This window comes from Melanotaenia boesemani, chromosome 6 (genome assembly GCF_017639745.1).
Source record: "Melanotaenia boesemani isolate fMelBoe1 chromosome 6, fMelBoe1.pri, whole genome shotgun sequence".
Classification (NCBI taxonomy): Eukaryota; Metazoa; Chordata; class Actinopteri; order Atheriniformes; family Melanotaeniidae; genus Melanotaenia; species Melanotaenia boesemani.
Window position 1 is genome coordinate 32268383 of NC_055687.1, and position 14605 is coordinate 32282987.

The window sequence follows — 14605 nt, forward strand, 5'->3', positions numbered from 1 at the left end:
GGAAGTACATCTCATGATTCAGTAACCTGTAAAACCACTTTTAACAGTGATAACTTTGAAGTGAATCTGCTGCTGTGTTTGGATCGTTGTCCTGTTTTAGCCATTAGACAGTTACATAAAGTAGCTTGCTTTTCACTGCCTTGTTCTTGCTGCACTTTCTGCAGGTTCTTAAACATCTATGTACAATACGAGCGAATCTTTATGTACACGTTAGAATATGAGCATACTGATGTATGAAAACTGAAATATATGAACATTCCTTTTTCTCTCACAAGTATTTGTAAAACTAAAGATCTGAAAAGATTAACGTCTCCATCTGATGCACGTCCAACAAATTATGTTTATTTTAATTTAATATGGCGAGTTTAGAAAATGTCCAATGCAGAAACATCAACAAAAACATAGAAATAATACCATACACACACACAGTCCATAAATACATATTAACACACTTTAGAAAAGCACAAGTTATCCGTTAGAGCCTTTGGTCTGGAACCTACGCCAGGTGGAAACAACAAAGATTTGCAGGAGAGTCCTCTGTGCACCATTGAAGCCCTATCATGTATCATATAAGTACAGATTATAAAGTGCACACAAGATGCTGTTCGCCTTCTTCCACAAGCAACGAATGTTTTGCATTGTTTAGCGTTTTCCAGTCCTGATGGATGTCCATTTTCATAATGCTTTATTTATTTGTTTGTTTTGCATAAGATAAAGATAAAATGGAAGGCAAAAAAAAAAAAAAAAACCGAGCCAAGCCCCTGGCACTGTAGAGCGAGGCACTTGAGCACCTAACATCTCTGGTTTGGCATCATGACGTTTGGCACATGAAGGTGGAGTTGCACTTTGAACTGAATGTGCGTGCGTGCAGGGGTGTGTCCTGTCCAGAAAAACACACAGCCATGGCTTTCAGGTTCAACCTGTTCTGTCTCTGAAAATAAATGCTTCCAGGTGAGGAATTTTCATTTGCTCGCTACGTATTTACACTTCCCCGGAATCAGGTTTTTTTATTCTAAGGTGATTTCTGAAAAAAATCTCTCTTTGAGGATTAAGATATACGTAAATCTGCACTTGTTGATTCAGATGAGCCTCTTTACTCCAGTCTGTTAAGAGATGAAGAGATGTTAAGTAATCCTGGACAGGCAGATGGGAGGAGGAACAGCTATGTGGTGGAGTCTGCCTGGCTAAGGTCCGTCTTCCTCTTCTTCTTCTTCTTCTTTTTCTTCCTGCTGCAGGGCTTGCACACGCAGCACAGAATACAGGGTGAAGCCAGCAGGAGGAGCGGAGATGTCACCAGCACGATGATGCTGACCCCCACCAGGATGCCCACCACCTGCAAAGGCACAAAAAGTAAAAAGGTTTGGGCTGAAAACAGGTCACAAGCTGCATAAAAAAGACATTTATGGAAAACTCATGCAAGCAGATTGATGTGACACAAATGGGATCAATTTTGAGAGCTACTACAAATCAGACCTCACAGAGAAACACAGGCCTTCTCATAATAAAATTAAATAAAATGAAATAATTACATAAATATAAAATGTACATAATGATGAAGCAATGTATTAATCTATGAATAAGTAAAAATTATTTAATTAAAAATAAATAGTAAATGGGAATAAAATAAATAAATAAAATTAGGGAAATAATAAGGGGATGCAAAGGAATTATATGGAGATGGATAAAATAATAAATATAGTAAATAAACTGGTAAATGACTAAATCAATAATTGAAAATTAGATTAAAGGGAAAAATAAAGAGAGGGTATTAACACAAAGTTAAAAGGAAACCTGAAAGTTAAAGCAGCAAGGCAAGGCAGTTTATTTGTATAGCACATTTCATGTACAGGACAATTCAAAGTGCTTTACATAAAACAAAGACATTACAGATATTTAGAATAGTAAAAGGCATAAACACATAGTCACAATAAAAAAATAAATTACATTAAAATGATTAAAAGCAAGATAAGTTAAAAAAGTTAACATGCAGATTTCATGCATAGGCACATGAGAAAAGAAATGTTTTTAACCTGTGGTGAAAGTTTAATCTCCACTGGCAGTTTGTTCCATTTGTTTGCAGCATAAAAGCTAAATGCTGCTTCTCCATGTTTAGTCTGGACTCTGGTCTGGACTAGTTGACCAGAGTCTTTGGATCTAAGAGCTCTGCTAGGTTTATATTCTCTGAACATATCACAGATGTATTCTGGGCCTAAAACATTCTGGGATTTGTAAACAATGAGAAGGGTTTTAAAATCTATTCTGTGACTGACTGGAAGCCAGTGTAAAGATTTCAAAACTGGTGTGATGTGTTCAGATCTCTTAGACCTGGTTAAAACTCTAGCAGCAGTAAATTTATTGATATTATTTTTTTAATTAATATAATATTGTTAATATTGAATTAATAACTATTATATTATTTATAACATTTTATAACTTAATTATTGCATCTTTTAAATTCTAATTAAACAACATTTTTCTGAAATATTAATTTGTTGCACTATTGAAATATATAGTTTTTATTTGTCTTTTAGTCATTTCAGTCCTCCTTAAAAGGCGAGTGAAGCTCAGAATGGAAAAACTTGACGTCACTTTAACCAGTACAACAGGTTTGGGATGAGGACTTCCAAACCGCAAGTAAATCATCATTACAGTCAGAGGCTGGCTTAACTAAAAACTCATTTGGCTCACGGTATTCTGCCAGAGAAGAGTTTAATGGCTACGGACGGGGAAGGTGACATGTTTATCACAGATAGGTGTCATATTCACACGTCCACATCGTGTTGGTGTTTATAATAAGGCTCAGTAAAGTCACGTATCACACTGTGTTCAATCTAAACTTAGATAATGTTCAGTACACTCTAAACACAAAGTCTGCTGACCCAACACAACATGTACAGGCACAACAGAAGTGCTCGGAGGCAGCTAAGAGCGTTTCTGGTAAACTGACTGTAAGTCTTAAAGGGCCTGTTAAGCATGAGTGTGACCGAGTCTTTATGAGTTGTTTGCAAAGAACTGTGCTGTTGTACTTTTTACTCGCAGACACGTAGCAATGCATACACGCCGTGACAATATCAGGACATTTACAGCAAGTTTGATACTAATCAGGTGGTAAACATGGCATTAGAGCGGGTGAAAGCAGAAACAAAGTAGGTTTGGGGGCTAATTGTAATCTTGTTGAATGGGTGATGTCGTTACAGGGAAGGAATTTGAGATAAGTGCTGGGATTAGCTCAGTTTAAAGTCTGATGAAAGATTTCTTGGGCGCACTGGTGGAAAACAAAACGACACACGGCACGTCGGCACAGACTTGCAGGTCTTTAACTGATCGTTTAGACGGCAACGTAAGCGCTGATAAATGAAAGGAGGTTAAATGTTTCCCATTTGTGGTGGTGAATGAGAGCGGAGTTGTGCACTTCTTCATTTCTAAATGAAGTGAAAATGGGTCTTGAAAGTTTGGATTTCTGTGGTGAGTATTTCTACCTTACAGAAGTGCTGGGATGAAGTGCACAAACTTTACCAGCCAATCCTGCAGAGTCGAGCTAAAACTGAGCCCATGCATGCAGCAACCTGTCCTTCACAGATGTGTAGCTTATAAGTCAGATCCATTCAGACAATGAAAACCTCACAAGCCTGAAATGAATGAATCATCTGTTCCTGTCTCACCTGTGTTCTGTTCCACATAACTGAGGCTCTGGAGTGTCCCAGCTTGTTTCTGCATGGTCCCTTATCATAATGTCTCAGGAAGATGTCGCCCTGCATTGAAACAACCACATGTGAACTGGCTGGGCAGCAGAGTTATTTTTTCAGCTCGTCTGTGAGTTAGGTGAGAGGGAGAGACTCACGTCCAGATTCTGCAGACAGTACCAGCAGAAAGTGTGTTTGCAGCTCTTGCACAGCATCTGCGCGCAGCCTTGGTTCCTCTCGATGTAGATCCCGCACATGGGACACTGCTTGATGGACATGTCGGCGCTGCTGTCGGAGCAGGAAGAAGACCGAGGGAATGAGGTTAATGGGGAGCATGTTGGGAGTCTCAAGACAATGTGTGAAATCTTTATTTAGCAGCAAAGTGAAGGGTCAGAACTCACTTTGAAATGAGTTTATTATTTTGGGATGTATGAGAGGACACTCCAAGGTCAGATTTAACAACTCAAGGGCAAGCAGTCGTGTTTTTGTTTTTTTAAATCTCCCTTAACTTGCATTTACTGTTATTTACTAAAATAATGAGACTGAAGCTATAAAACCAATAAGACAAAAGTTGCTAAAATGCACCAAAACATGGTAGAAAAAGGCAAATATATAAGTATTATGTGCTTAAATGATCCCTCCTGCATCCTCCGCTGCAGAGACCTCGGCTTCAATGCAGCTCTCAGACTCCTGCTGCACTGTGAACTCGCTCTGTGCCCACCAGGCCTCCTCCTCCTCCTCCTCCCTTTGGCACAGAGACAGTGGAATTCCAATATAACTCTTTGGCCCCCCCGATAACAAAAGTAAATGTGGCAGAGCCACAGTTTGGAGCAGCACAGTTACTGAGCTGTACAATGAGGCCTGTGTTGTGAAATAAGGAGCTATTAATCTTAATATAATGTTATTATTCAGCTTAGACCACTACTGGGAGGCGAGGAAAAGTTTAAAAATCTATTTAAAGTGATGCCCCCACTAGCATGTCGGTCCTTTTTATACGTAATGGAAGCTGTAAAAATCATTTAAATGAAATACTTTTATTCTTCATCATCATTTGTATGTTTCCAGCAGTAAGAAGTAGATCCTTATTGTCCCTCTGCAGCCTGAAATCAAACTCTTTTCCTGCTTTTAGCAGAGTGTCATTTTCAAAGCGTGGCCCCGTGGCTGCAGGCGGTGGGCAGCCGACCAAAGCGACCGTCTGACTGACTGACCTGCTTTCATGAAAGGGTGAGGGCGAGATCATGGGCTGGCGTTCGGGGCAGATGTGGCTGTCTTTCCAAGGACCCCTGCAGCTGGAGCAGAAAATGGCGTGACAGGTGGGGCAGGGCACGGCAGCGGGGAGGCCCTCTGTGCTCGGCTGCACGCTGCAGACCGCCTGGCATTCAAGCACCGGGCACCAGGCTTTACTGGGGTCAAGCTTCACTTCTGTGGAAGAATAAAGAGAAGTCAGTGAAAATTCATAAAACCAAACAAGTCAAATAACAGCCATTAATTAATCAAAAAAATATATTAAAAGCCTTTAAAAGCCAGTAATCTACTTCTAATTATCTTCAACTTGCAGATGATTATCCTCTAAACTCCCACTCTCAAACTGAGGGTTGTATAGCATAGTAAACCATGTTATCTCTGTGTTCTTAATATTTTTGTTCTGAAGTTTAAAACGAGCAACAACACAAAGAAAGCTTTAAACAAAAATCCAGCAAACAGCTCCTGCAGATCCTGTCAGGTGAACTGCTGCATGCTAACATCAACATGCTTGCATGTTAACGCCATACATGTAGATAAATATACAGATACATCAGTGTCATGAAAAGCCTCCAGATGATCTAATATGCTGGAATGACGGTTCTGACAAGAATTATCAGCAGACATCATATTTCTCCAGTTTTATTCTTCTATTAATTGGTTTCCTGTTAAATCCAGGATAGGATTTAAAATTCTTCCTCACATAAAAAACTCTTAGTGGCAAAGCTCCATTTTATCTTAAAGATCCCATCATTTGTTTGTTTCCTCTGCAGACAGCTTCATTCAAATCTGCAGGTTTGCTTGTGGTTTCTAGAGGATCTAAAAGTAAAATATGAGGCAGAATCTTCAGTTATTAGACCCCTCTCCATGGAACCAGCTCCCAGTTTAGCTTCAGGAAGCAGACCCCCTCCCCACATTTAGGATTAGATCTTAAGCCATTTGGTTTGATAAATCTTATAGTTAGGTCTGGTTTGGTGACCCTTAGCCATCCATTTAGTTCTGCTGCTATAGGCCGAGGCTGCTGGGGGGCATCCCATGATGCACTGAGCACTTCCCTCCATTTCTTTCTCTTTACTCCCTTTTTACTCCATGTAAAAAAAAGGTAACATTATTATTGTTATTAACTTGTGTTTCTATTTTTCATCAAGTACTCCTGACTTAGAAGTATGGTTAGGTATTGCTAGTTATCCTCTTCATCCCCTACTGGTCCAGACAGATGGCCGTCCTTCCTGGTTCTGGTTCTGCTGGAGGTTTTTCCTTCCTTTAAAAATGGAGTTTTTCCTATCCACTGTCACCCACCACCCCGTGCATGATCAGGATCGATGCAATCTGCTGGTTTCTTTAGCAAGTTAATTATTTTTATTAACTGGTTTCTATTAATACAGTTATTATAAACTGGACTAGTTTGGATTATATCATGGTTATATTTTAATTGTATTATAATGTGACAACAATGAAGTGTATGGTATCAGTGTCTGTAAAAGTGCCTTGAGATGACATGAACAACTGCTTTACAAATAAAGCTGAACTGAATTAAACTGTTACTGCAGCTGGAACTGATCTGCATAGTAAATGCCAGACTTTTGTGGTGCATTTATCTGTTCCAGACTTTGTTTATTTTATTGTATTTAAACACACAAAGTTTCTCTAAGGCTTCTCTTAAGTCAGCAAAATGTTATTTTTTATTTTAAAAGGTTTTATCTAAAAAAAAAAGAAGAAAATGATTACTGCCTGTGCAGGCATTTCAGATTATTATTAAGTCCAGCTTCCTGTTAGCAGGACTTACATCACCACTGCTGTTGCTCACCTCTTATTTCTAACTTATTTCTAAGAAATCCACCCAGTTCTGGTGCATACCCAGTTGTACATTAGACATCAACAGTTTATCATTAGACATAACTGACACACCGGCTATTTTTATTAGTCATATTTGTTGTATAAAAATGTAGTAATCAGTAGTTTATTTTAATGTCCTACGTCACTCAAACTCTGCATAACCTTGCAGAAATTGTGCCATTTAACATTAATTTCCAAAAATATAAAGAAAAAAATTACATCATATTGTTAAAAAAATAGCCTACATAAAGTAAAGAATACAATGCCTATTTTTTTAAGGAAGTATTTTATATCATACAGGGCTTTCTGGCCTTTTTAACAACCTAAACATTATGAAAACCAGTTTAAAATGTAGAGTTTAATCGTGTTTGTAAACCTACCTTCATAGACTTTCATGCAACAAGGGGCAGGGCCCCCATCACAGCTGTAATATCATCCGACAAACAGCATCTACAAGTATATGTCTCTGTGCTCAAAATCCTGCGTGATGATGAACACAGCAGAGACTTCACAAGGGTGGACGAGGACTAGAAGGACTTTGATCACTGTCATCATTTTATGGGCAAGTGTTCACTGATAAGCAAGATGCAGCATAGTGTTAGAGCAAGACTACAAGCATCTAACAAACATCCTTTGAGCTGATTATAGCAGGGCTACAGAACATGATCTATAACGTGCATGATGAAAAAGAATTGAATTCCACAACCAAAACAAAAAAGAAAATCAGCCACCGCATGCTGACTCAGACTCTTGACGAGCACATACTTTCATTGTGAATCATAAGAGGGGAAACAGTTTTGTAAAACAGCCTGTACTTTCAACTTCTGTATACTTCCAGTAAGAAATGACTCCTGATTTATGGCTATAGTAAACAATAACTGTTAAACAAGCTTTACAGTTGTTAGTTTGGTTGCAAAGACACTAACCTCAGTTTGCAAATTTCAATGGAAAACTGTTGCAAAAAATCTAACAAGTCTTATTGTGTTCCATCATCAACATTTCCACAACCTGTTAGCACTGAGAGGCTAATTCTCTCAGATTTACCAGCAGACTGACATGGATGTCTGCTCATTATGTTCTGGAGGTATTATTTATCATAAAGCTATGCCTCAGGGTCCACACGGGGTCAGAGCAGAAAAGGAAAAAAAAAAAAACGAAAGAGGGCAGCAGGCTGCACAATATCCCAGACACGTGAGTGTAAACACTTGGTGGGGTTGTTTGTGCAACCTGAAATAGGTCACTGCCTATCAGCAGCGATCAGGACAGGAATGCAACAATACTTACCTCTCTCAAACTTCAACCGCTGATACAGCTCCACCTGATCTGCTGCAGCTAAACCAGCTAGCTGCAATCACAAAGCAAGCACAAGCACAAGTTACACACACCTCATTTCATTTGCATTTTTGGACATTCAAATGCATGAAACCTATAATATAGCTGTTATAACACAACATCATTTGAAGCCAGTATGGAAAACTGAAATATACTTGGTGAGGACAGTGAAAGCGCTGATGTTTAGTGTTGCTGAAACACTGATACTGGGAAAAGCTAGGTCACCTAGTTGCAGCTTTATTTCCAAAATACAAGAGTGAATTATAAGGCAGACTGATTACAGCTTTAATGAAATTCAGCCACAAGACAAACAAATGTGTGAAGCAACAGCCTGAAGTGACACGTAACATCTGTTTAATGTAAACAAATAGAAGCTAAGGAGGATTTTTCTTACATTTTTTGTCTTAGTGGGGTCATATTAAGGTAAGAAAAAGGTTGCAGGGGCCTGTGTTTGCTGGTTTTGCCAGTGAGCGGATGACACATTCATGTTTTTAATCACTTTTTTTTCCCAGAGGAATGTCCTCATTAAGGCCAGATGGATTAAAAACATGCAGGTGAAAATCCAACTTCTTGTTTTCTCAGAAGTGTGGTTGCAGCACGCAGGAGTGGAAACTAACCGGCTGAACCAGCAAACTAAAAATTCTAGGAATTTCCCACAAGCAATAGAAAACCGCAGACTTCACATTTGTGCAACATTTTTCCCTTTTGTCTTTTTTGTCTGGCTGATATGTTACTGATTTAAAACAGGGCATACCTCAGATTCTGTTAGCACTCCGCTCTTATGGCAAGCCATATCTGGGCAGGTGATGGGTGCCCCTCCACCCTCCATGATGGCCAGTTGAACATACTGCTGCAAACACTGGAGGAGGAAGAACAACACAGAAGCATTAGATGTGATATTTCATGCACCGGTGCGACCACAAATATGTCACAAATATCATGCCACTGCAAACAAATCTGTCTTTGCTGTGCACGCCATGTGAAAAAAATAATACGCAACACATCAACTAGCTTACAACAAAGCGGGGAGAGGGGGTGAATGAACTGTGGTGAATACAGAGCAACCTATACGTCACATAGAGACAAATTCCTTATCGGCACTCACACGTCAGAGGTCATGTGTTGCCTCAACTATGAAATCTGGAAAAAAGGAAGAACTAAGTGATTATTACATAAAGGCAAACAGTTTTGAGGAACAGAGAAACCTACATTTAAATATCACTTTTCTGTAGAAGAAGAAACGTAAGAACAAAGCTTCACATGAGCAAATGTGCTTGTCATGTGTTTTCTTGCTTACTGTGCAGAAGTAGTGAGACAAAACCCAAACAGTGTTTCAGATTCCTACTGTAGAGATAAGCCGTGTTTAATGAATCACTTTACCGTTTTGTGTGTGTTGCTGTGTTTTATTTGTGTGACCTTGTGCGTACAATGCTGACAACTTGGGCCAGAGATTAACACCTGCCCGCTACTATCTGGAATCCAGGTTTCGATATGCCAGGCAGGCACATGCTGGACCTGTAATAAATAACACAGCTCTGTCTTCTAAAAATAGAGCTGCTGTCACACCTCACAGGACTGAAAGTGAAAATCAGGAGGTGGTTAAAAAATTATGATAAGCTGGAGTAAGTCTCAAAAAATTCCATGGGCAATTTAAAGGGTGAATATGAGGGAAGGCCAGTCCAGTGTTGAAAACACTTCATTTCACAAAAATGGAAAAAAAGGGCTACATTTAACTCGGAAATGATGTATTTTAAGTACCTAAAACAGCATGTAATGCTGAAATAATGAAGAGCATCTTATTCCAAGGAAATGTTTGTCAATTTCCTAAATAACCCAAATTAAGCAGTCCGAAACTGGAATGTTGTAATAAAATCATTGCTGCCTACACAGAGTGACAAAGCATGAGCACAGTGTTATCACATAATGTTTTATATCATATTTTAAAGATTTTTTTAATGTTATTTGGACATTATTTTTATATGATATATTTGATATATTTCCATTTATCATTATTATTATTGATATTATTAATAATCATAATATGATTATTATGATGATCACTGGTTCAAAACATACTTAAAGAACAGGAAGTAGTATTGGCAATACAAACTTTACATCTGAGCAGACTAGAATTACATGTGGAGTTCCCCAAGGTTCCATCCTGGGACCTCTTCTGTTTAACATCTACATGCTCCCACTGGCACAGGTCATAAATAACAACTAAATTAGTTACCATAGCTATGCAGATGACACACAGATATATATTACAATGTCACCAGGAGAACGAGGCCTCGTACAGGCTCTTGGTAAATGCAATGAGGAGATTAAAGACTGGATGTGCTTGAACTTTCTTCTTTTAAGCAAAAACAAAACTGAGGTGATTGTCTTGGAGCCAAAGAGAAACGATTAAAGGTCACCACAGCACTTCAGTCTGTACACCTAAAAACCACCAACCAGGCCAGAAATCTGGGTGTATTGATGGACTCAGAACTAAACTTTGAGAAACCCATTAAGGGAATCACAAAGTCTGCCTACAATCACCCTAAGAATATATCAAGGGTAAACGATCTGATGTCTCAGCAGGACCTGGAAAAACTAGTCCATGCTTTCATCTTTAGTCGGCTTGATTATTGTAACAGTGTTTTTACAGGTTCTACCTAAAAAAATCAATTAGACACCTGCAGCTGATTCAGAACTCTGCTGCTCGAGTCCTCACTAAGACTAAGAGAGTGGACCACATCAGTCCAGCTCTGTGGTCTTTACACTGGCTGCCTGTTCATCAGAGAACAGACTTTAAATTTCTGCTGCTGGTCTATAAAGCTCTGAATGGTTTAGAACCAAAATACATCACTGACCTCTTGACCCAGTATGAAGTATGACTCTCAGGTCACCTGGATCCAGTTTCTTATCAGTTCCCAGAGTCAGAACTAGACATGGAGAAGCTGCATTCAGCTTCTATGCTCCACATGTCTGGAACAAACTCCCAGAAAGCCTCAGATCAGCTGAAACACTCAGTTTATTTAAATCCAGGTTAAATACCCACCTGTTCTCTGCTGCATTTCAGTGGTTTTTATTTAGAGTCCAGATCTGCATCTGTTTCTTTTAAGATATATTTTTTAAACTTAATCATGTTTTAATACTTTTCTATCCAATGTTCCTTCTTTTTCCTTTTTCTTTTGTTTGTAATGCTCTTTTGTTGAATTGTGCTACAAATAAACGTGCCTTACCTAATAACAATAATCCTCCTCATCATCATTTCATATTATATATTCAGTTTAAGTAAAACATTTCACAGGTTTATCTCCTATGGCTCTGTACATGGCTCTGCATCATCTATAGTAAATGCAGCACACTTACCGCTGTGCAGTACATGCACCTGCAGCTCTGCAGCTCCCTGGTGGCTGCAGTTGGCTGTTGGCTGAGGCACAGTTTACAGAAGATCTCAAGCCCAATCTGTGGGTTGGCACCAAGCTCGGGTGTCTCCGGTGCCAAATCCTGGACTTCCCGACTCAGTCTGGGACTCTTGCTGGCCATGGTGGGGCAAGGCAGGCAGGAAGGGAAGGATGGATGAATCAGGCTGCTTCTATGCCTTCAGCTGCTATTGCAGAGGATCAACAGCCTCCATCTTCCTAAAAGCAGAAATAAAACTTCTGTGCTTACTCAACGTTTGCCCATGAAACATTTAGCTTCCTCTTCACAAAACCACATTGATTCTTTTTGGAAACTGTCATTCCTAACTGGTTTAGTAACTCTGATTATTTCACGGCTCTCTGTATAATCATCCTTTGATGTGTCCAAATATGGTTGTCATATTATTAGTCAGAGGGCAAGGTCTGTGTTTACCAAGTAACCAAAAAGCTTCTCGTTTATTCTGACAGCGAGAGATGATGGATGATTGTCACATAATTCTTGGAAACATGCTTAAAACAATGGGTAGTTAGTAAATAATAGGAAAATAGCAGAATTACAAGAGCAGAAAGATGGAAAAGAATCTCAATCTAAACTATGTGAATAAATGTGGCAAATTAGTACAGTCATCAGCCATTATTTATGGGTTGCATATTACAGGAGCATTGGTTGGTATCACAGGATGATCCAGGAACCAGAACCACAAACCTCCCAAAATTTGGTTTTCAATCCCAAAAAGTATGAGAAATATGTCTGTAATCTGGGATTTGCGTTTAATCTCATGGATAACGGTGGTTAGACACAAAATGGGGTCACACAGGAAACTGTACTGTTGAAAACACATTGTGCAGCCTGAGTGGCTGCTGAAATCACACATTAACCAACACAATGTTCTTCGTCTCAGTGCGGAGTTAAAGTTGGCAGGTTGGTTGGAAGTCAATACAGCTGCTGCCACCACAGCTAGTGCCCTAAATTTTTCACACAGCCCACTTTTATTATAATCTATTGATCATCAAGAGTATACATGCACATTGCTGGTAGTAGAGTGACACGTACTGACATTTCTGCACAGTCATAGTCGATCCTCATGCTCTACTTTCAGACAGATGAGCTGATCTGGCTGCAGTCATCATCACCACAATTCTGCCAGCTTGTCCTGTCCTGCCTGAGCACATAACCAACCCTGTGGTCTCTCTTAGGAAAATAACAGCCTTCTTGTCTGCTAGCTTCCCTCAGTAGCAACTCTAACATGATCTTTAATAACACAGTGAGGCTTTTGTTTGCGAGCAACTCTAAAATGTAACTTTAAATTGGCCAGGCTACCCATGTAACATCAGATCAAGGCCTCATAATGTGCAATGTGTGTAATTTAGGTCTGAACAAATGAGTTATAGGGTAAGAGTGCAGTGCAGTCTTGAAAACTGGTTCAGAAGCATTTCCACGCAGAATACCTGCATATAAGATTAAGTTCAAATCAAAAGCATCTCTGTCAGCACAAGCCTTCAAAAAATCTGAATGTTCCCTGCCCACACAAAACCCACATTCAAAAGTGAGCTTTCGCTCCAGTTAGTTACCCAAAAGTCTCTTGTGAGTAAACACTTTCTTTTTAGGTGTGAAACAGTGATTAGCAGTCCTCACGGATCAAGGTCTTGACGGATTTCCAAGGAGGAGGGGTGCGGAAGGGTGGGGATCAAAGCATCATTGTTGACCAGTGAGGCAGAGACGGAGAAAAAACAGATCTGCCTGGTGAAAAAGCTGCTGCTGCTGCTTTTACACAGAATGCCACTGTGCTGTGGTGGGAGACAGCTGGGAGTGTGTGCATGGGGAGGTGTGAAACAGAATTCATTTATACAGCTGCATTCACTCCCTGTCCTCTTCCTATTGCCCAATAACAGGTATTTTATGGGAGACAAGAACACAAGATGATAAAACAAAACATTTTAAAAGAAAATGAGAAAATGGAGCACAGTCAGTGTTGTTTAAATGTTTTTTGTTGTTGTTGTTTGTTTGTTTTTTGCCTACGCTTATATTCTCCAATACTGTGATACATGAATATTCCAGGGTTTCCCCCTCTACACAACAGTGCATGCAAGCAGACCACACATGAAAAAAGACACATCTGCAACCTCTTCAAGGTTGCACTTTCCCATACTGTAGGACAAAACTGAAACCGACACGTTCACTTTATGACAGTCCTTTCTCAAAACAGCTTTTGTGATGGGTGCAGGGGTAAAGTCTGTAAACTGGGAGACCTACCTTACGTGTGGACCACTGGGTGTAGGAGCAGCCTGAGTCCAGATCCGCAGCCGCAGTGCTCTTATTTGTGAGGCATGGGCACATATGTCGATAGTCTCAGGAACAACCTGCTATCAGCGTCTAGTGTCACTGCAGCCGCCCTGACGCCACCTTCCTCACATACCCACTGAGATTACCAAAAAACTAAAAACATGCTCAAAGCTCCCGTCTGGCCTCTGTGCGTGAGAGCTCCGCTTCAACGTTTTGTCTACATCCAGGAAGCTCCGCTTGCTCTCCACTGAGACCAACTCTTGACTGCTCCTGCTGGTTGTTTAGCTGAACTCACGGTGCTTTGCAGTGCAGTCCGGAAAATCCACACTCCTCGAGAGCTGCGAATGAAGTGGTGGTGTCGGACGTCGCGTTGGCTCCCCCTGCATTCAGCTACACCATAACTGCTTTCTAAGCGTAATTTAGAAGTGTGATTCAAAAATGGTTTCTATTAATTAGGGATTCAAAGTTATTGCAAAGTAATAAAGTATCAGTAAAAACAGAGACTATTCTCAAAAAATAAAATAAAATAAATCACAAAATAACAACAATAATAAATAAATAAATAAATATGTTTACACAATCCTTGCTGACCAAACACACAGATAAAACATAAATATGAATTTTACTGTACAAAGCGCATATTTATAAACTACTTCCTGGAGGAGACTGCTTCTATTCCATTGGATATATGATATGACAAGAGGTGAAAAAAATTGGGAAGACTTGTCTTGTTTGGATGGTCACCTGTTTCAATTCAGTTGTGGTTTGAAGTGACTGGGTCGCCTGGTTTAGAAGCTATTGAAAAAAATAGGCTCCCA

General features: G+C 39.7%; 1 protein-coding gene across 2 annotated transcripts; it reads right to left on the reverse strand.

The window, feature by feature from the left end:
* Nucleotides 1-320: 320 nt before the first annotated feature.
* On the reverse strand, nt 321-14018 carry rnf144b (ring finger protein 144B). 2 transcript variants are annotated; one of them, XM_041986934.1, is made up of 8 exons: nt 13758-14018; nt 11451-11722; nt 8848-8952; nt 8046-8106; nt 4892-5105; nt 3842-3968; nt 3663-3752; nt 321-1333 (listed from the first exon to the last, which is right to left on the reverse strand). In XM_041986934.1, exons 2-8 carry the CDS (start codon nt 11625-11627, stop codon nt 1163-1165), a joined length of 945 nt encoding a protein of 314 aa, XP_041842868.1. In that variant the 5' UTR covers nt 11628-11722; nt 13758-14018; the 3' UTR covers nt 321-1162. The 2 variants fall into 2 exon arrangements, with proteins under 2 accessions (XP_041842868.1, XP_041842867.1); XM_041986933.1 differs by having other exon boundaries at nt 3842-3971.
* Between the last annotated feature and the right edge of the window lie 587 nt (nt 14019-14605).